The sequence below is a fragment of the Grammomys surdaster genome, unplaced genomic scaffold, assembly GCF_004785775.1.
Source record: "Grammomys surdaster isolate TR1022 unplaced genomic scaffold, NIH_TR_1.0 126313, whole genome shotgun sequence".
NCBI lineage: Eukaryota > Metazoa > Chordata > Mammalia > Rodentia > Muridae > Grammomys > Grammomys surdaster.
In genome coordinates, this window is record NW_021621113.1 from 1,623,342 (window position 1) to 1,643,725 (window position 20,384).

The 20,384-nt window shown below is 48.8% G+C and overlaps 1 protein-coding gene across 1 annotated transcript in view; it reads left to right on the top strand.

Annotated features, from left to right (window-relative positions):
* Csmd2 (CUB and Sushi multiple domains 2) overlaps positions 1-20,384 on the top strand; it is a 583,606-nt gene that overhangs the window by 492,700 nt on the left and 70,522 nt on the right. Inside the window, exons 33-41 of the mRNA XM_028759696.1 lie at positions 1,047-1,142; positions 2,215-2,418; positions 3,105-3,229; positions 4,069-4,165; positions 5,409-5,513; positions 8,452-8,570; positions 9,094-9,163; positions 11,823-11,939; positions 15,059-15,268. Coding sequence (XP_028615529.1) covers positions 1,047-1,142; positions 2,215-2,418; positions 3,105-3,229; positions 4,069-4,165; positions 5,409-5,513; positions 8,452-8,570; positions 9,094-9,163; positions 11,823-11,939; positions 15,059-15,268 — 1,143 coding nt within the window. The remainder of the gene's footprint in view (positions 1-1,046; positions 1,143-2,214; positions 2,419-3,104; positions 3,230-4,068; positions 4,166-5,408; positions 5,514-8,451; positions 8,571-9,093; positions 9,164-11,822; positions 11,940-15,058; positions 15,269-20,384) is intronic.

The following is a 20,384-nucleotide window of genomic DNA, read 5'->3' on the forward strand; positions in this document are numbered from 1 at the left end:
CTGAGATTCTCCCTGATCCCCGTGGCTGGTGAGCAGCAAGGGGCTTACTAGAGGCATCAGGGAGTCTTCTCAATGAGTCCCTGCTACCCTCTTCCAGGTGGACATAGCCTGAACCTCTATAAATCTCACTTCCTTTTGGAAGATGAAGTCAGGGGTCCCTAAGGTCACAGAGAGGCAAAATGCAGAGGGTTCATGTCACTGCCCATTGCCACATTGTGCCCAAGCTTCTGCAGGAAGAGAGGGATGAACTGGCCTGTATTTCTGGCTGTGGAACCAGCTGGCACTGTCCTTCCCCTCCCCCTTCCATCTGTACCACACCAGCCTGTGTCCCTACCAGCTTTCCCTACCCTCTACACCATGTGGCTGGAGGATGACACACCCTGGAGTGCCCACGACAGTCCCAGCCTCCGCTGAGCTGTCCTGTTCAGTGTCCTGACAAGCATTTCCTTTCCTCTCAGGGATGTGCTAGTCTGTGTCATACACGTCTATCACATCAAGGGGATCTGGGAAAGGCCAGAGCTTTCAGGTGATCTCATGTGATTCTCCAAAGCTCTTCATCTCGTTTTGTAAGCGAGGATGCTGAGCACTGCCATGCCGGCCTCACGGTGACCACGGGTAGTGGATGTAAAACCATCTCAGTGCTTTGGAGGAGAGGACAGGATCTCATGTAGCCAAGGATGGCCTCAGGCATGCTGCGTAACTGATGGTGGAGGTTGGCCTTTAGCTTATGATCCTCCTGCCTCTGCCTCCCAAGTGCTGGGATTAGAGGTGTGCACCACTCTGCCCAGCTCATGCAGTGCTGGGGGATCTAACCCAGAGTGTTGTGCATCCTAGGCAAGCACTCTACCACTGAGCCACATCCTCAGACCCCGTCTGTGAGCGTCCTGCTGTAAGGTGCAGGCTGCATGTTGGGTTGCAGTGAGTCCAGGAATACAGAAGGAGTCGCTGTGTTAGTTTTGGCTGCCCTTCCCTCCCAACCCGGACTCTGTCTGCGGAGAGTTACAGCCACACTCACTGTCCTCCTCTCTCCTCCTTCCTCTCGGCAGGAGAATCGCTGCCCTTGGCCACCTCCAACCAAGTTCTCATTAAGTTCAGCGCCAAAGGTCAAGTATCAGCCAGGGGCTTCCACTTTGTCTACCAAGGTATGTAGGATGTGGACCTCGGAGGGTCAGAAGTCATCTCAGTAACTTTGTGCCCCAAGGAACAGAGACCTTTCTCCTCCTATCTACACCTTCGTATGAAGATTCGGGGCGGGGAACAATGTGTGCTATAGTTTCTTTCAGTTGTAGACATCCGTTTACTCAAGCAACGGTTTCTGGGTTAAATTCTATGTTGAATTGGGAAGTTAATTCCTTTTCTACTCTCCCTGTCTTCCCTCCCCCAGCCCACCCCAACACACAATGTCTAATGCATGTCTGATGGTGCTGGGACATCAGACCAGTCCTTTTACTTCATGGAACTTGGTTTTGTCTGCAGTGTATAGTAAAGGGATGGGGCAAACAGGCTTTCATCAGGGAGGTGACACCAGCCATTCCATTCCTCAGCACCACCAATTGCTGTGTATGGAATCTGGGTAATACTAATGGCCGGCTGGCCAGTTCAAAAGAGTCCGGCAGGCAATCAGTGTTCAATCCAGGTCACTGAGACCCAGCAGTAGCTTGGGGCATTCTTGCTTTGACCTGCCAAATCCAGTCTACCCTTACCCAGCAACAGCCACCAGTGTCTTAGCACAGCCCTCCCTGTGTCTTCTACACTGCTCACCTATATCCCTGTGTGGGGCCAATTCCACTACAAGGGACACCATAAGTCCCACAAGCCACCGTTAGGTTCAAGTCAGCTGCAGACCCTGGGCATGGGCTTAAGAGAAGCCAGTGATCACCATGATGCCTCAGAGAGTGGGGGCAGAAAGGGTTGTTGCTTTTATGGAGCACGAGGCCCTGGGAAGAAAGAAGGATCACTAGGAAAGCAAAGAACAGCCCTGAGACTGAAGTCTAGGCCCTGGGGCTCTTGCTAGCCATCATGATTCCCAGAAACTGCTTCCAACATTGAGTCCAGCCATGTGCCTCAAAATGGTCCCTGCCCCGGAAAGTGCCCATGCCAGCCTTAAAAGGTGCCCTGAGCTCCAGAGCCCCCTCCAGCCTTGTCCTGCATGCATCCATGGGCCAGTTTCTATAGGGGGGTAGCCTGGACACTGAGTGCCCCTCTTTCCCACAGCGGTACCCCGAACCAGCGCCACACAGTGCAGTTCTGTGCCAGAACCTCGATACGGAAAGAGGCTTGGCAGTGACTTCTCCGTAGGGGCCATCATTCGCTTTGAATGCAACTCGGGCTATGCCCTTCAGGGGTCCCCAGAGATCGAGTGCCTCCCTGTACCTGGGGCACTGGCCCAGTGGAATGTCTCTGCACCAACCTGTGTGGGTAAGTGTGGGTAAGTGGGTAAGGGCAAGACAGAGGGGAAAGGAGAACCTGAGGAAGGGAAGGACTAGGGGTAGACTTTTCTCCCTGAGGGATGCAGCCAACCATCAGAGATACCCTCAAGGCACACAGCAGCCCTTCTCAGTACCCAGGAGAAAGTCCCATGCAGGCCAAATAACTCCCTGGGCCTGTGGTGCAGTGTGAACACAGACAGGGGAAGGAACTGAACAGGGATGGCTGTGAAAAGAGGAACAGGTACAGGCCACTGGAGGACCATTGTCGGAGGTCAAGTCACCAAGAAGACTGAGAGCAAGAGGTCCCAGAGGGAGAAGCCATCATGAAAAGGAGACCCAGCAAGCAAGGCCAGGGACCCTACAGGTTGTGAGAGTGGTGGAGGGGTATTGGGGGCTACAGGAGAAACCAGCACAAGATGAATTAGAACTTCCTGGAAACCCTGACAGAGTGAGCTAGGCACAGAGGGCAAGGAAGAGGCAAGCACTTGCAGGTGATCCAGCAGAGCCTGGAGATCCTGAGGGAAATGGGGTTGGAAGTTGTAGGAGAAGCTAGCCCAGGAGGGGGCTCAGCAGAGCCCCAAAGCTCAAGTCCCCGAGGTAGGCACAGAGAGGCTTTCGTGGAGCCACCACAAAGACCAGCCAAGGAGCCTCTGACCAACCTGTGTCTTTTCCCAGTGCCATGTGGTGGCAACCTCACGGAGCGCAGGGGAACCATCCTCTCCCCCGGCTTCCCAGAGCCATACCTCAACAGCCTCAACTGCGTGTGGAAGATCATGGTCCCCGAAGGTGCTGGCATCCAGGTAGGAGCAAAGAGACACCTCAGTTAAGTGGCTGCTGTTGGACTGATGTGGAAGGAGAAACAACAGCTCCGTCCTTGTCCCTGTGTCACTGGAAACACATTGTGGATATAGAAATATGGCTCCCCATCTCAAGATCACAGCATCTCTGTGGGAGGAAGGACAGGAAATTAAGTCCAGCCAGTCAAGAGGGCCCAGAGAAAAAGTGGACTTACAATTGCAATGTGAATTTGGAAGGTTCTTAGGAGACATTCAAATGGTTTGAGACGTTTATCTAAGATCATTAAGGCGAGAAAGGGGGCATTGCTGATGAGCGGGAAAGGAGCAGATCACCAAGCACAAGCAAAGCAGGGAGGGCACAACCAGACACACACGGGGCTACGTAACATATGCCCAGGGCAAGAGCAGCACAGGGAGGCATGGGAGAGGAGCCAGAACCTGCCAGGCCAAGGAAGCAATCAGTACCCCAGATGCACACAACCAGTGGGAGAAGGAAACCCAAAGAATACTCCAAATGTGAGAAGGGGGCCAGAAAGGTGGCTCAGATGGTAGAGTTCTTTCGTGGAGTACACAAAGCCCTGGGTTCAATTCCCAGCACCACATATACCAGGTGTGCTTGTGCACGCCCATAATCAGGGCCCCCAGGAAAGCAGAGGCAGGGGGATTAAAAGTTCAGCCATCCTCAGCAACATAGTGATTTAGGATTAGCCTGAGCTATGTGAGACCCTGCCTCCAAAATAAGTAAATAATAAATAAATAAATAAATAAATAGCCCATTGGAAGAGAAGGGAGGGAGGCACTTGAGCCGTGTGACTGACAACTCCGTCCTTCTGTCTGTCCAGATTCAAGTCATCAGTTTTGTCACAGAGCAGAACTGGGACTCTCTAGAAGTGTTTGATGGAGCAGATAACACCGTAACCATGCTGGGGAGTTTCTCTGGTAAGATGGGACATCCAAGGCTTCCATATGGAGGTTGTGATAGACAATATCCTTATCATCCTCACTCCTATCACCATCACCATCATCATCACCATCATCATCATCACCACTGGATGAGGCTTGGTATCCCCCCTGCCCATCCAATGACAGGCATGTGCCAGCATGTGGTATATGGTTTTGCCCAATGGCCCGAGAAATTGTCTGACTCTGCCAGGCCCAGAAATCCATAATATTAAGATAGAAAAAAAGATTCATGCATGTCCAGAGAAACTGTCTGCCCTGCTGGGCTGACCACGTAATTGTACATGTTGGTCTGCAAGCATCAGTTCTAACTAATCCCAGAGCACATTTTTTTATTTCTATTGTCCTGAAGAAACCGAGTGCCAACTTCATTCACTCTCCATCCCCCCGCTTGCCCCACCCCCCAGACTCTGGCCACCACCGATCTTTCCATTCCCACGGACTTTCCCTAGTCCAAGTTCATACGATGAAGTCTGACACCATGTGGCTCTCTGCCAGGCCTCCACATGATTCACCCAGCGTCAGTCGGAATTAGCGCTGTGCTGTGTGAAGAGGCCATTTCTTCATATTCCCACCCGCCGCTCAGTAGATCTGTGTGTCACGTTCATTACTGAAGCCGCCGTGACTAACGCTGGGGTGGATATTCACATGCAAGGTCTGGCGTCACATACGTTGCCCGTCCTCAGGAGCATAGATCGAGAAACAGAATCACCGTTATCTCATTTTTTCAAAGGAGCAACCCAACTTTTTTCACCAAAGTAGATTCCCCCACCCCTGCCCACCCAATGGCAAGCATGTACCAGAGCATGGTGTGTAGTTTGATCCAATGGCTGGGTTGGTTGCCTGAATCTGCTAGGCACAGAGATTCCAGGTGTTAAGACTGAAAAATGATTCGTGCACACCCAGGTAAACTGCCTGCTCTGCCGGGTTGACCACGCCGCTGTACATGCTAAAATCATTTTGAAGATGGCTGAGTAGGGCCCAGACTCCCAGCCCTCTCACTGAGAAGCATCTCCTGCACCATAGGTCATTGGCATTGCTCATCCATGGCTTCCCTTCCCTGGCTCATTGTCTACCTGGCATTTGTCATTTAGTAAGTTTGATCGGGGGACACTGGGGGATCCTGGGAACAGAATATCAGCAGGCAATAGAAACAGAGCAACTAGGTAGGAATTGGTATCCAGGAGGATATGCCTGAGTGACACTTGCTCTTCTCTCCCAGGAACAACAGTGCCCGCCCTCCTGAACAGCACCTCCAACCAACTCTATCTCCACTTCTACTCTGACATCAGTGTGTCTGCTGCTGGCTTCCACTTGGAATACAAGAGTGAGAATCCAGGGTCATGGCTGTATGGGGGGTTCTGGGTGGGGACAAACTGGATCCCTACCCTCATTGTGGGCCATACCCACTCCTTTCCACTTAAGCCTACCACTGACCATAGGAAGAGGTTAAGGACTAGAGAAGGCCCTCTAAAGCTTGTCTACTCAACAACGGGATAAATCCAGGACCCACTGACCTGCGAACCCTCTAGATACCATAGGCCTGAGTGGGCACCGCTTAGCATCAGCCTTGACCCCAGTAGATAATCTTGGACATAAGAAAATGCAGGCAATGCTAGAAGGCTTTCTCTGTGACAACACGGGCACACGGAAAGATCTGATGGCGTCAGAATGGGGCCAGCACCAGATGTTAGGCAGACGACCACCTGGGTCTCCTAGAAGAGTGAGCTTTCTCCGGGTGGTTGAAGGAGGGCCAGTTGGATCCCAGGATGCTCATTGTCACCTGAGCACCATAGTGCTCCTATAGATGAGGCCTACGTGTAGACATAGTCAGTCTTCCTCCGTCCTCATCACCTCCCCAGTAGCGGTTTTCAAGTCACTCCACTGTGAGCTCCCCTACTGAATGGTAAGTGTGTCCCTGCCAAGGCAAGCAGCAGGTAGCCACAGGGAAGAGTTTCCCAGTTGCTTTACAGCTTATCCTTAGGGCTCTGTCTCACTGCTGAGGGGTTGGGACATAGCCACCAACAGACTTCATTTCTAAGCACCGGAGCCCCATCTCAGAGACACATATGCAGTCTGGGAATGGGGAAAGGAGACAGTACTGTATTCTGGGGTGACAGCCATGTATTCCTTTTTTATTTTGGTTTGTACTAGGGGTGAAACCCAGAACATTGCACATGCTAGGCACCACTGGCTGTATCCCCAGCCTGATGCCCTCTAGCTTTGGTAATGACCACACAAGTGCAAACATTTACTAAACACACATATATTCTCAATGGTAACAACAACTGCATAGGATATACACAGCATATTCACCTATAACAACTGCATAGGATACACACGGCATATTCACCTATAATGACTACATAGGATATACACAAAATATAACAACATATATCCTCAAATGGTAATGACAACCGCATAGGCTACACATAGCGTGTTCATGTATAACAACTACATAGGATACACACAGCATATTCACATATAACAACTACATAGGATACACATGCCATATTCACCTATAACGACTACATAGGATATACACAGCATATTCACATATATCAACTGCATAGGATATACATAAAATATAACAACATATCCTAAAATGGTAATGACAACTGCATAGGATACACATAGCATATTCACCTATATCAACTACATGGGATATACTTGGCGTATTCACATATAACAACTGCTAGGATACACATGGCATATTCATTTATAATTTGTATACTTTATCACATGTCAGTTTTCTTCAGGAGGAAAAAAAAATGTTCTCAGAGTTTTACCTCTAAAGTGGGCTGAGGACTCGGGAGACAGGCCAGTGGCAGGTTCCCTGGGCTGCCAAGTAATCCCTTATACTTTTTTCCTGGACATTTGGCTACCTATAGGCTGCCCAGGGAGCTTGCATCTCTCAAGGGAGCCACCAGGAAGGGGAAGGCTATTCCCTCTCAAACCTCCCTGGCTCAGCTCACATGGCCATGCCGGCTGCTGACCCCTCTACAGCCCTACTTAGGTGCAAAGCACACTTTGAAGGAGAGAAGACCTCTATCCAGCAAGCCGTACGCCCTTGTGAGTCTCCTAGCTCTAACAGAGAAATGAGCCGTACATGGAGTCCACCAGCACACAGGGGTCTACTTCGTACATCTTCAGGCTGGAATGTGCTCATGTGACCTCAGAACTTAACTGCCCTTGGACAGACCTGGTGTCACACTGATCTGGACCTGAATTGAATTTTGTGGCTTAAGACCACACATACGAGCAACTGTCTCCCTCTCTATGAGATGGCAGTCAAGGCCTTCAGCAAGCTGGTGGAATGAGGTGACACGCTCAGTGACCCTGCCTCGCTCAGGGGACAGGCTCAGAAAGAGCAGCTCCTCCCGAGAGGACCATGATGATGATGTCATGGCCACCCTTAGGAAGGACGATTAGTAAAGCTGGAGTGAAGGAACATGGGTCAAACTTTAAGTCATGAAAAATGAGCAGGGGAGAATTTGAGAGTCCACAGAGTGAATCATGGGGGGTGTGACTACTCTTGCCGGTCCTTGGGTTATCCATGATGGCCATGAAGATCTGGGCAAGGAGGCCCAGAGTCTCAAGGAGAGGTTGCAAGAGTCAGCAGTGCCTGTGAGTTTGGGTGACTTGAAAGCAGCTCAGACTGTGACAAGAGCCTACAGTGCCTGAGGGCTAGTGCTCAACACGGAGGGCCAAGTGTGAGGGGCTCCCTTTATAGAGGGACTGCCCTGACCTTGAGTTAGGAGCAAGGAGAGAGTCCTGGTGAGCCAACTTCTTTCAGGACAACCTGTCCTGGAGAAGGGGACTTTGACTGGACCCTAAGCATCAGAGAAGTACCCGGTCTTTAACTGTGCCTTGTTCTTCTATCCTTCCGGTGGCCCCTCTTTCTGCTACAGACACTGTCTTCTGAGGGTGGAGGAAGGGGAGGGAAACTGAGAGAAGGTACAAGAAGGACATTAGAGGGGCTCAGAGAGGCCTGGGATTCTGCAACCAGGGTGGCCTGATACTGAGCTCAGCAGGTGCACAAAACATCCACAGTTCCTGAGGTGGTACCCCCTGTCCCAGCTTTGACCTGGTGAGCCTCGGTTCTACACATTCTGACTTCCTCTGCATGTCAGGTCTAGAGGTTGGCAAGTGCCTAGGAAGGTGCAAGCCTTGAACCCCAAGGAGCCAACAGTACCCTCAGCCTCTGTCACCTTAACCTGCCAAGCTTATGCCACCTTCTCTCTCCCTGCTTCTGGCTTGTCTAGCGGTGGGCTTGAGCAGTTGTCCCGAACCGGCTGTACCCAGCAATGGGGTGAAGACAGGAGAGCGCTATTTGGTGAACGATGTGGTCTCTTTCCAGTGTGAGCCAGGATATGCCCTCCAGGTATCTATCTCTCCTCAATAAAAACCCAAGGGCAGGGAGCAGACTTCTGTCCCCTGAGTTGATTGCCCAGTCCTGTGGCAGAACAGCTATCACCATCAAGGATGGCTGTGGCCTCCATACCCACTGGGGACAGCAATCTTCTCCTGGAACTGTTCTCTCGAAAACAAACTTTGTTGATGGTAAAGACTTTGAACAATCCAGCCTGGAATGCATTCCTGCAAAGTCGGATTTGATTGGACTTTGGGAAAATTTAATTTCCCTTTGAGGGCCCATGAGGGAATTTAGTAATTAGAGGAAACTCACAAGGAAACCTCTTGTAATGAGAATTCTTTAGTGATGGTTCTTAATAAGTGGTCTCCCCCCAAATCTCTAGCCTTCTGTCTTACCTCGAATCCTAAGGTGATCCCATGTATCTGTGTGTCTTGTCCCTTAACGTGAGGCCTGGAGCAAGCCCCTGTTCTGGGTTATATGTGTAATTGTGCCCCTGGGAGCCTCTAGCCCACTTCTGTTCTGATTCCTCCAGGGCCACGCCCACATCTCCTGCATGCCTGGGACTGTGCGTCGATGGAACTACCCTCCTCCGCTCTGCATTGGTAAGAGAACGAACTCTGAAATCCACTAAAGTCCAAATCCCTAGGGATCAGAGCTCCCAGCTGTAATGCTGTGTTCAAGTTCAAGCCAAAAGAAATTCTGATGTTCTAGATTTGTTCCAAGTCAATAGTTTCTGAAAGACATTTTTGTAATTTCTGACTCTCATTTAAAGCTGTCCTGACTTCTAGAAGGCTCTGCCCACCAACTAAAAAAGCACAAGGTTGCTCACATGAGAATATTATGAGGGCCACTCTGGTCCCACAAAACCAGCCAGAGCCCAGAAGGTATTTTTAGGCACATTGGGTTTATCTCATGACTTTGTCAAAGGACAGACTAACACATCTGCTTGTAATGTTGTGGGTTGCACATAAAATAAGGACCTGACTTGACTTCACTGCTTAGCCTATGCTAGGCATTGTTGAGGAAATTAACAGATACAAGGATGCTGCAGAGAATTTTGGTCAGGTCAAGAAAGCAAGAAACAAATAGTAGCTGGGTGTCTCCTAAATGACAGACTCCAAGCAACATGTTTTCCATTGCAGCTGTCCAGTGGGATGCATTAATTATCTCTCTCTCTCTCTCTCTCTCTCTCTCTCTCTCTCTCTCTCTCTCTTTTTCTCTCTCTCTCTTTCTCTCTCCGTGTGTGTGTGTGTGTGTGTGTGTGTATGTGTGCATGAGTGTGTGTGTGTGTATGTGTTGTATACACTTGGTATGAGTGTTGTATGTACAATTGGGGTGTGTGTGTTGTATACACTTGATGTATATTGTATATACACTTAGTGTGTGCTGTGTATACACTTGGACTATGTGCATTTGTATGTATTATATATACACTTGGTGTGTGTTGTATACACTTGATGTGTATTGTATATACATTTAGTGTGTGTTGTATATAAACTTGGTGTGTGTGTATGTGTGTTATATATACACTGGGTGTATGTATGTTGTATATACGCTTGGTGTGTGTGCATTGTGAACACTTGGTGTATGTGTGTTGTATACACTTGATGTGTATTGTATATACACCTAGTGTGTTGTATATACACTTGGTGTATGTTGTATATACATACTTGGTATATGTGTTGTATACATTTGGTATTATGTTGTATACACTTGATGTGTGTCATATATACACTTGGTGTATGTTGTATATACACTTGGTATGTGTGTGTTGTATATACATGTGGTATGGGTGTGTGTGCCTATGCATGTTTTCCTCAACCACTCTCCAAATTTTTTTTGAGACAGGATCTCTCCCTAAACCTGGCACTCACCTGTTGAGCTAGGTTGGCTAGCCAATGAGCTCTAAGAGCCCTTCCTTCTCTCCCCACCCCCACCTCAGCACTCAGATTATAGGTATAGCACTTGGCTTTTACACGGATGCTGGACATCCAAACTCAGGACCTCACACTTACGCAGCAAGTACCTTACAAACTGAGTCATCTTCCCCAGCTCAGAAATCTTTCTTGGAAGGCTAAAGAGAAATGAGAAACAGAAAGGGAAGGTTTGTCAACGCTGGGCTGATCGTAGAGCACCCCCCACTTGTCCCTGGGAAAGTAGTGACTTAAGGGAAGGTCACATTGGTGTGACAGCATTTCACTTCTGCGCTTTCACTTTCATGTAGAGTGGGTCACATACACTGGCCGGAAGCCCTAGGTGCTCACCCAGTGTACTCCAGAGGCTTGACCCAAGAAGCAGTATAAGCATAAGCTGTCACTCACAGCGTCTGCTGTGTACATCAGCTCTCGTACACCAACTGGAGCACATTCTTCCCCGGGTCCCCTCATAGCAGCTTTCTGAGATGGGTTCTGTTCTTAGTACCTTTTTGCTGCTTTGGAAACTGGGCTTGGAATGGGCAGGGTGGCGTAGAACTCTCCCATGGTCCCGCAGGACGTGCAGTGGGCACTGTGACATAGCGGTGGTACTTATCTGTCCTGGTGTGCCTCCTAATCACCATCTGCCCAGAAGGGGCTGGTCTGGACCCTGGCATTTCCATCCCTGAGCACCTTTCCCTGGGTCTCCATGGCTGATTAGCCCCTTTCTTCGTCACACAATCTTTCCTCATAGAATGTAAAATACAAAATAGTTTTCAACCAAACAGCTGCTGAGGTGTCCCTCACAACTTGAAATCAGATGTCTCTGGACCGGACCCTCCATCACAGCTAAGTGGTCATGGTGTGCCTTGACAGCTGGCCACCCTGCCCCATAGAAAATAGATTTGGTACAGTTGTAAGCACACAAAGAGGACACAATGTGTGTCAGTCCCTTCTCTTCCCTCCATCCTTTGTGTAATGACATGAAGACTGGATTGAGGAGGGAGGAGAGAGAGAGAGAGAGAGAGAGAGAGAGAGAGAGAGAGAGAGAGAGAGGCTATCATATAAGGAGTGGAGGACCTCTCTTGGATTGGAGCTTGTCACTCCCTGCATGTCCTTGATGAGGTTTCTGGCTTGTGAAGGGCATGGTCAGGGCCGGCACTCCTAGCATCATAAGCTGTGATTTAGCCCTGACTTTACTTGCTCAGTTTTCCCCGTGGGTGCAGATGTTCAGGGAGAACCTTTGGGTTCTCACTTATGACTCCAGACATGCTTTAAAATGTGGCTCTGGACACTTGCCTAGCCTGCACTCTCCTGTATGACCTAACCTGAGTACTCTCATTGTCAGCGCAATGCGGGGGAGCAGTGGAAGAGATGGAAGGGGTGATCCTGAGCCCTGGTTTCCCAGGCAACTACCCCAGCAACATGGACTGTTCCTGGAAGATCTCGCTGCCCGTGGGCTTTGGTGAGTCTGCAGCCTCTAGGGAGACAGGAGCTCTGAGCCCAGGCCTAGATTAAACTAGCTGAGTGCCGCATCCCAGCGTAAGCTCAGCCCCAGCACTGTCCTTCCCAGGCTTTATCCGTTGCTGTCTGGTGCAGTCTTGGGGAATGGCAGAGATTGAAGTGTAGGGGAAGAAAGGTTAAAGGTTACCAAATTTAAGTCTAAACGCAGGGGTTTAGAATAAAAAACTCAACAAGAGATGGAGCTGAGGAAATAGAGGGCTGGAGAGTTTTCCTTGTGCCATCTCCAGGACCATTTAAAAAAACAGAAAAGAAAAAGAAAGAAATTACCTGGAATAAAAGAAAAGGAAATCCATTTTGCTGAGTCCAGACCTCAGGCTGTGCTTTTAACTCCGCCATCCCATTCATCATCCTAATTAAATTGAGCCAAGGTCAATATGAAATTGAGTTGGCATTCTTCATAGACACATTCTAGCTGGCCAGAGATTGAGAGAGGGAGCTGGAATATTCCAGGCATTGGGGTTGTTGCCCGCGAAGGACATTAGTCTGGGTGCAAATTTTAATTGCTAGCAATTCGTATGACATGTTCTGGCAATATAATTTAACCCTGGTTGCCTGTGCCAAAGAGAATGAGGCTCTGTACCGACAAGGAACTGAGGGCTTGTTTGCAGGGATCCTTTTGCCCAAATTCTGCTCTGTCCTTAGGAAAAGAACTATCCTGGAAATTCCTCTTTCTTATCCATTTGTATTTGCATAATTAACTCTACAAGGTAATGGGTTTCACTGTGACACATAATGCTGATGATATGATGATAATCCCCATGTCCCATTGGGTGTCTACCCCCCATCCCCATCTCCTTTTACTATGAGGCGCAGGCTCAGAATTTCTCAGTCCACTAGCCTCAGTATGGAAACTGCTCTTTTCTTTTTCCTTAATTTGTTTATTTATTCACTTTATATCCTGATCTCCCCCACTCCTCCATTAACCCCTCCTCTTCTCTGAGAAGAGAAGGTTCCCACGTGGGTACCAGCCACCCTGGCACATTAAGTTGCAGCAGGACAAAGTGCATCCTCTCCCACTGAGGCCAGACAAGGCAGCCCAGCTAGAGGCAACAGAGTCAGAGTCAGCCGCCACACCACTTGTTAGAGGACCCATATGGAGACCATGCTAGATACGTGTAGGGAGCCTAGATCCAGCCTATGCATGCTCTTTGGTTGGTGATTCAGTCTCTGTGAGCCCCCTATGAGTTCCAATTTGTTGGTTCTGTAGGTCTTCTTGTGGTGTCCTTGTCCCCCTCTGGCTCCCTCAGTCCTTCCCTTGACTTTTCCACAAGAGTCCCCAAGCTCCCCCTAATGTTTGGCTGCGGGTCTCTGTATCTGTTTCTATCAGCTGCTGGATGAAGCCTCTTAGAGGACAGTTATGTTCCTGTCTGCAAGCACAGCAGAGTATCATTTATAGTGTCAGGGGTGGGCTCTCAGTCTGTGAGGTGACCCTCGAAGGCTAGGACTGTCTCCTGAAGGAAACTGAGGAAAGTGACAACTTCAGCAGCCTTGGTGAAGTCCAGATTTGAGACACTGGGCAAAGTGGACCAGAGCTCCTATTGCTCTGTCTTCAAGCTCGGGACTGAAGTTTAAGTGGGTGGCTGCCCTCTGAGAGTCTGTGTTCAGCCACCAAAGCACTCTGTCCCTTAGTCCTACATTTGTCTTCCAGCTCTGGGCAATGAGCCTGCTGCAGGTCCATGGTGTACCAGGATCTCTGGCTTTCAAGTGGGTTCTAGCACCCTGTTTCTCCTCTAGAACACCAGAGGTCATTGCTTAAAGAGCCTCTGCAATAACCTGCCTCTGCCGTTAGGTGGTGAACACAGCCCTGCTTCCTCCCCTACCCCACACCACGCCCACACGCACACACACACACTCACAACTGTGGTATGGAAACAATCTGTGTTCGTAGGAGGACAGTGAGCTGGAGAAGCAGGCGGTGCATAAAATGGAATCATATTAACACAGAGTTAAGGTGAAAGCACAGGACAGGAGATGAAAGATCTTCAGTACCCGTCAAGTCTTTGCTCCGAACATAATAAGACACACAAGCAATTATTCGTAAGGGTTCATCCTACCAAACTAGCAAACACAGATGAACACATTTTGAAATCAAAATATGTGACCTCACCATGAGGTCTTTCAGTGACAGCTCGATGCTCGTGAACCCCAGGAGCACCCCACCTTGCTCACTCTGGACTGTGCCTAGCATGACACTAGCCCATAGTGCATGCTCATTTAGTATCACTAGCAGACAAATACGTGTCCTTCCAGGCTCTTGAATATAGAAATCACAACTGACATCTACATTTTTTTCTATTACAGTGTGTACTTTCTCCAACCTGATTTTCTCGGTTAACAATACAACGTGTGGGCATTTCTTTCGCTTGGCAAATAGGTTTCTCCGGAGAGCGTTCTCCCATAGTGATCCAATTTTCAAAACCCTTGTCTGTAAACAAATACCAACGATTCTGTTCCAACCTCAGTTCTCCGTGGCTTATGTAAATATGTACCCCAGGGGCTTAATTAAATCCATGTAACCTGACAGGTGGCTAAGAGATCTTGATTAACCCACCAAGGTCCCCAAGTGTAAACCTCAATTGACTTTTCCATGGATCAGGTGAGACAATATATACTTCCAAGCCGTGTCCCTTCAGAATCACCTAAAGATTCTAGAAAACACCAGTAAGAAAGGCTACATGTGCCCTTTGATTCAATGGGGGTTGTGATTTCCTAACGGAACGTTTATTTTAGAGAGACTATTTTTGTATTGATATTAGACATGATCCGAATGGAATCAAATGTTGATCCTGAAGTTGGCTTCCCATGAAATCAAATAGACTGCAGGTGGAACTCGGAAATAAGTGGTGCCTTTATCCCTAAATGCAAAGCCTGCTGACTTTCCGATCCTCCCTGATGACCAGACTACTTGGGAAAAGCTCAGAATGTGCCCGGGGAGACCTGCCGTGTTGGGGCTTTGGTAGTGGGGATTCTGGACCCTGGAGAAGACACTGCAGGAGGACAGCCTTCCAGGAGCAGGACTGCATGGCTCTGTACACTGTCTGCCTCTGTCCTCCCCCCCAGGTGCTCACATCCAGTTTTTGAACTTCTCCACGGAGCCCAACCACGACTACCTAGAAATCCGGAGTGGCCCCTCCGAGACCAGCCGCATGATGGGCAGGTTCAGCGGAAGTGAGCTGCCGGGCTCCCTGCTCTCCACGTCCCACGATACCATCGTCTACTTCCACAGCGACCACTCCCAGAACCGGCCAGGATTCAAGCTGGAGTACCAGGGTAAGAACAACAGTGCCATGGTAGCTCACTGCCAACCCTGTCCTTATGCATGCAAAGAGGTGCTAGGAGGGCTGAGGGGCAGCAGGTCTCTCTGTGGAGGCTTCTGGCTGGCAGCTCCCTCTCTGCATCCCACCTCACTAGCTACCTAACCCTGTTTGACAGACAGCTTAAATATGCTCAGTTTTTCTAGAGCCACAGGCCTCACAGAGTCCACTGAGGCTCCACAGTGTCTAGGGCTGGTAGTCAAGAGCATTCTAGGCAAGTAACCCCTCAGTTTCCTCTCAGGAATCCCTGACATCCATTGCCTACCATCTCCCCTCGACTTTAAGAGGTTCTCAGCAAAGCTCCCAATGAAAGAACAGAGAATTCCAGAGTTAACAGCACTCACCTCAGATGGTGTTTCCTCCTCAGATGGTGTTTCCTCAGGGCGACTCACCTGTAGGCTGGCAGCGGTTCTGTTTCCTCAGATGAAACCCAGTTGTGGGTCCAGTGCTCCTTGAGTGCACTCCCAGAAAAGATCCCCTTCACACCAACTCAGGCTTTTCTGTGTGAGGGGCCAGCCAGGCAGTCATCAGTACTGGCTGCATGGCTGTACGTGGCAGCCCCACACAGGCCGAACTTCTGCCCTGAATGCTCTCCTAGTGTCACTGAAGGAAACACTTGCTCTGGTCCCAACTCAGCTCCTTTAACTCACTTCCTGCTGCATGTATACATACATGTACACATACATACACTTAGACATACATACACATACATACTTGCATATATACATTCAAACATTTATACATGCATTCATACATGCATATAGACATACATTCATACATATATACATGCATACTTGAATGCATACATACATGTTACATATTATATATTGATTATGTATAATATATAACATTTATACTATATATTATATATAAAGCTAATATTTGATATCCACATATATATTTAGATATTGCTGATACTGATACATGTTTATCTTTAAAGCTCTAAAGCTGTACAGCTTTTCAGTGAGCAGGAGGCACCAGCCAGCTCTTGCTGCTGTAACAGATGTTGCCAGCTAGCAGCACAGAGGCAACAGAAACCCATTCCTCCCTCTTCTGGAGGCTGGAAAGCTTAAGATCAAGGTGCTAGCATATGCCATATCTGGGAGAACATGCTCTCTGGTTCATGGCGGCACCCTCTTACGGTGTTCTCACTGGTAGATGGCGTTAAAAGACCTTTACCTTTGTAAGTCCTTTTTTATAGTGACCCAGCCCAGTTCTCCAGAGGAGAGACCTCCAGAGGCTCAACCTCCAAATACTGTCCTATTAGGGGATGAGGCTTCAGGGTGTGGCACTGGCTGGGAGGACACACTCAGGCTATGTCACACATCATAGAGGTCAAGTTGTTCTCCTAATCCAACCCCTTCCCCTATACAGAGGAAGGAGCCGTCTTCTGTCAAGCCAACAGTGTATCCCCTGTAAGTGCTGCCTTGCAATTCCCCATATTCAACATTAATTTTTAATTATACAGATAAAATTCATTAGTATATTCAGCTTGTTAAAGAACAAAAACAAGAAAAAAATAGCCACAGGATGGGGTTATTTCCCAAAGACAACCCCTGGATTTTAATTCTTTTCTTCATTGTGTGTGTGTGTGTGTGTGTGTGTGTGTGTGTGTGTGTGTCCTGGGAAGAAAATTAAATAATGTAAATACAAAGTCTTTGACCACATATACTTTTAGTACATAACGAGACATGGAGCGTGTACTGAAACCTGCCTGGCTTTTCCATCTTTGTCCTGGGAGTCCCTCCCTTGTCAAACAGGAACGCTTAGCAAGGCCTGGGCTTCTTGTTCTAGGACTGCCATAAAAGGTCTCCCCTAAGGCAGGCACATTTTGGGTCAGTTGCACAGGGGCCAGTTGCTTAATGCATGTGTCTGTCCTGGGAGCATGGCAGGCTATACTGCAGGGGCACAAGAGCTTGGGCTCCCCAAAGCACGCTTTGTTGGTTCTGACCAGGTAGTCACACCCAGGGAAGGTGGCGGGGAGGTGGGGGAGGAGAATCAGCACAGAAGTGACTCCTGTGCTCCTGTGTCTGTGGCTCGAAAGAAGGGGTAGGAATGACAGCAAGTCAGGACATGTCAGTAATTGTCCTCTGTCACAGTGCTCTGTCATGGAAGGCACTTGATGATTCCAGTTACATAGTCCATGCCCTGGCTGAATAAATGCTATCCACCTATCACACACATCAGTGCCACCGTCACTTCCTGGCTCTTGGTTTTGAGGGAGACCATCACAAAGTACCAAAGACTCCATGACTTGAAGTCTAGGGATGGATGTGCGAGCAAGATTAAGGTGTTGGCAAGGCAGGTTTCTTCTGAGGGTTGTAAGGATCTACTCGGGGTGTTGGACTGGATTTGGGTGGTTTGGGCCATTGATTGCCATGGCAGGATCATCACTGCAGTCCCTGACTTCATCTCCAAAGCTCTAGCCCACCCTCTCCTTGATTGACACATAACTATTGTACATATTATGGAATACAATGTGACACTTCAAGACAGGACTATCGTGTTTGATTGAATCAAGGTGGCTTGTATTCCCATCCACCTAAAGATTTACAATACATCTGACGTGGTTAGCACTCAGAATGGCCTCTAATTGTGTGTTGGCAAGGACAGAGGAGAGAAAGAATCGTCCATGCTCTTGGTGGGAATGTAAATGAGTAGACACATTATGGGATGTTGTATGGAGATCACTCACACTCCTCCTTCTTGTAAAGATACCAGCCAATCAAATCGCCATTTTCCCTACAGACATTCTAGCTTATGTGGAATGAGCAAAGGTCATCTATTCAACTAAGGTCACTTCCTGATGTTCTGGGCATTCAGATGTCAGCATGTGAACATGAAGTTCAACCTGTGCTCTCTCCCTGACACTCAGCTCCTGTAAACATAAGTGTTAACAGCACAACTGTTGAGTCAAGGTTGGCTAGAGGCTTACCTCACGCCTTCACAGGCACAGCCCATGCACTGAGCCCATGCAATAGGATGGTGGCTCCTGAACATTCCCTGCCTAGCAAGCCCGCTTGTCTTTGCAAAGCTGTATCACTCAAAACTACCATTTGCTCCTGGATCCCAAGAGGAGACCTAGCACTCCCCCCAACACACACACACAGCTGTCACCCCTGTATAGAGAAGATCCTCCTGGCTTTCCCAATCCTTTCCTTTCTTTGGGAAGGGCTGCTGTTGAGCCCACCTACCTGAGGTGCCCCAGCTCTCCCTGTGAGGAGTCCAGGACAACATAATAGAGGCCTTTCCTTCTATTATCAGGGCCCGCCTGATGCTTCTTTGAATCACAAGCCTACCTTCGTGCCCCTCAGTGGGAGGCCACTTGTGTGCCCCTCAGCGGGAGGCCACCTGCTCCTTCTTGGACTGGAGCTCAGCTTTCACTAAATGTTCTCATTGTGATGGTCCCAACCCCTCCACTTAGGGTGTCTCCAGTGCCAGAGGCCCAGCTGCTTCCACTGAGGCTTCTAATTTGTGATAGATGCAAATGATTCTCCCTAACAAACTGGCATGCTCTCTCCATGGTTATTCAGTATAAACAGACTCTGAGCTCTGGGCCCTCTCTCCAGGCTTCCCCTCCAAAGAAAATGGGTTCTTTGGGTCCCCAGTTTTACAGAAGAGCCATCTGTCCCCACAGAGGCTATTCCTGTTGGCCCCAGTTCTCTTCATCCCTTCAACTTTCCTTGAATCGATCTAGCTCTTTCTCCGCAAAATTTCCCCAACTGGACAGTCCAGCATCCCTAAGCTGTTGTATCTTTGTCTTTCTTCAAGCAGATATTTCCATAAAATCTGTAATGGTAGCTATGTTTGCTTACTCTTAACTTACCCCATGGCTCAAAAGGCAAAATTCCTGCCACATAAGCCGTAGGCCTATGTCTATAATCCTGGCACTGGGAGGTGGGAGCTGGAAGGTCTCAGGAACACATTAACCAGCCAGTCCACTTAGCTGCTGAGCTCCAGGCTCAGTAAGAGATCTTTCCTCAAAACGTGGTGGAGAGTGATCAAGGAAGACACTTGAATTGACCTTTGGCCTATACACACTCGAACACACACACACACACACACACACTCATGCACATGCATGCACATAGATAACACATACATATACTAGTGTGATGGTTTGCATATGCTTAGCCCAGAGAGTGGCACTATTAGAAGTCATTGGAGTAGGTATGTCACTGTGGGTATGGGCTATAGGACCCTCATCCTAGCTGCCTGGAAGCCAGTCTTCTCCTAGCAGCCTTCAGATGCATGAGGTACTGTGTACCCTTTTTTGAAACCCATTCTCTCACAGCTTAGATCTCATCAAGGAGGCTTGCTGGCTAACAAGCTCCAGGGACCTGCCTGTTTCTGCTTCCTTAGCACCAGGATCAGTAATGCACACTGCAATTACTACTCCTGGCAAAAAAAGAAAGAGGGGTGGAGAGAAAAGAAAATAGGGAGGAAAGGAGGAAAGCCCTGGGTATCAAACTCAGGTCCTCCTGCTTGCAAGGCAAACCAACTGAACCTTCTTCCCAAGCTTCCCTGAAAGTGACTTCTCGTGAAATGTATGTATTTTTCCCACTGAGATGATCCTTTGCAATGTCAAATGGGAACACAGACCCAGACGCCACTGCAGAGTGGGCACGGCAGAGCCGTTAGCCTTGAGGTCATGGTTATTCTTATTACCTGTGCTAACTCATCCACTTCCACAGAGCATCATTCATCCCCAGCTGTTCCTACTGAGTGTGTCTGCTGTGGAAAGAGCCCATCTCCTCCTTCTGCCAGTTCCCTGTGCAGAGAGCTCCCAATTACTGCCACAAAGAGTATTCTTCATCCAGTGTACCCAATTAGCCAGAGGCTTTGCTCTCTGCTCCACACTCGGCCAGTGCCTCAGCTGCCTCTGCCTATTTGCCAGGCCTCAGCCTTTTCCATGTGAGGTCTCATGAGGGAAGCTTCTTTACTCCTCCAAGAAACATTCTTGTATGGCAGTCACTCTGTCCCCCAAAAGCTGTCTTCTTGCCTGCGATTTAACTTATTCCCCAAAACTGCTTTCATAGGTTCTAACTTAGCAGAGCTGGAAAGGCTTCCTC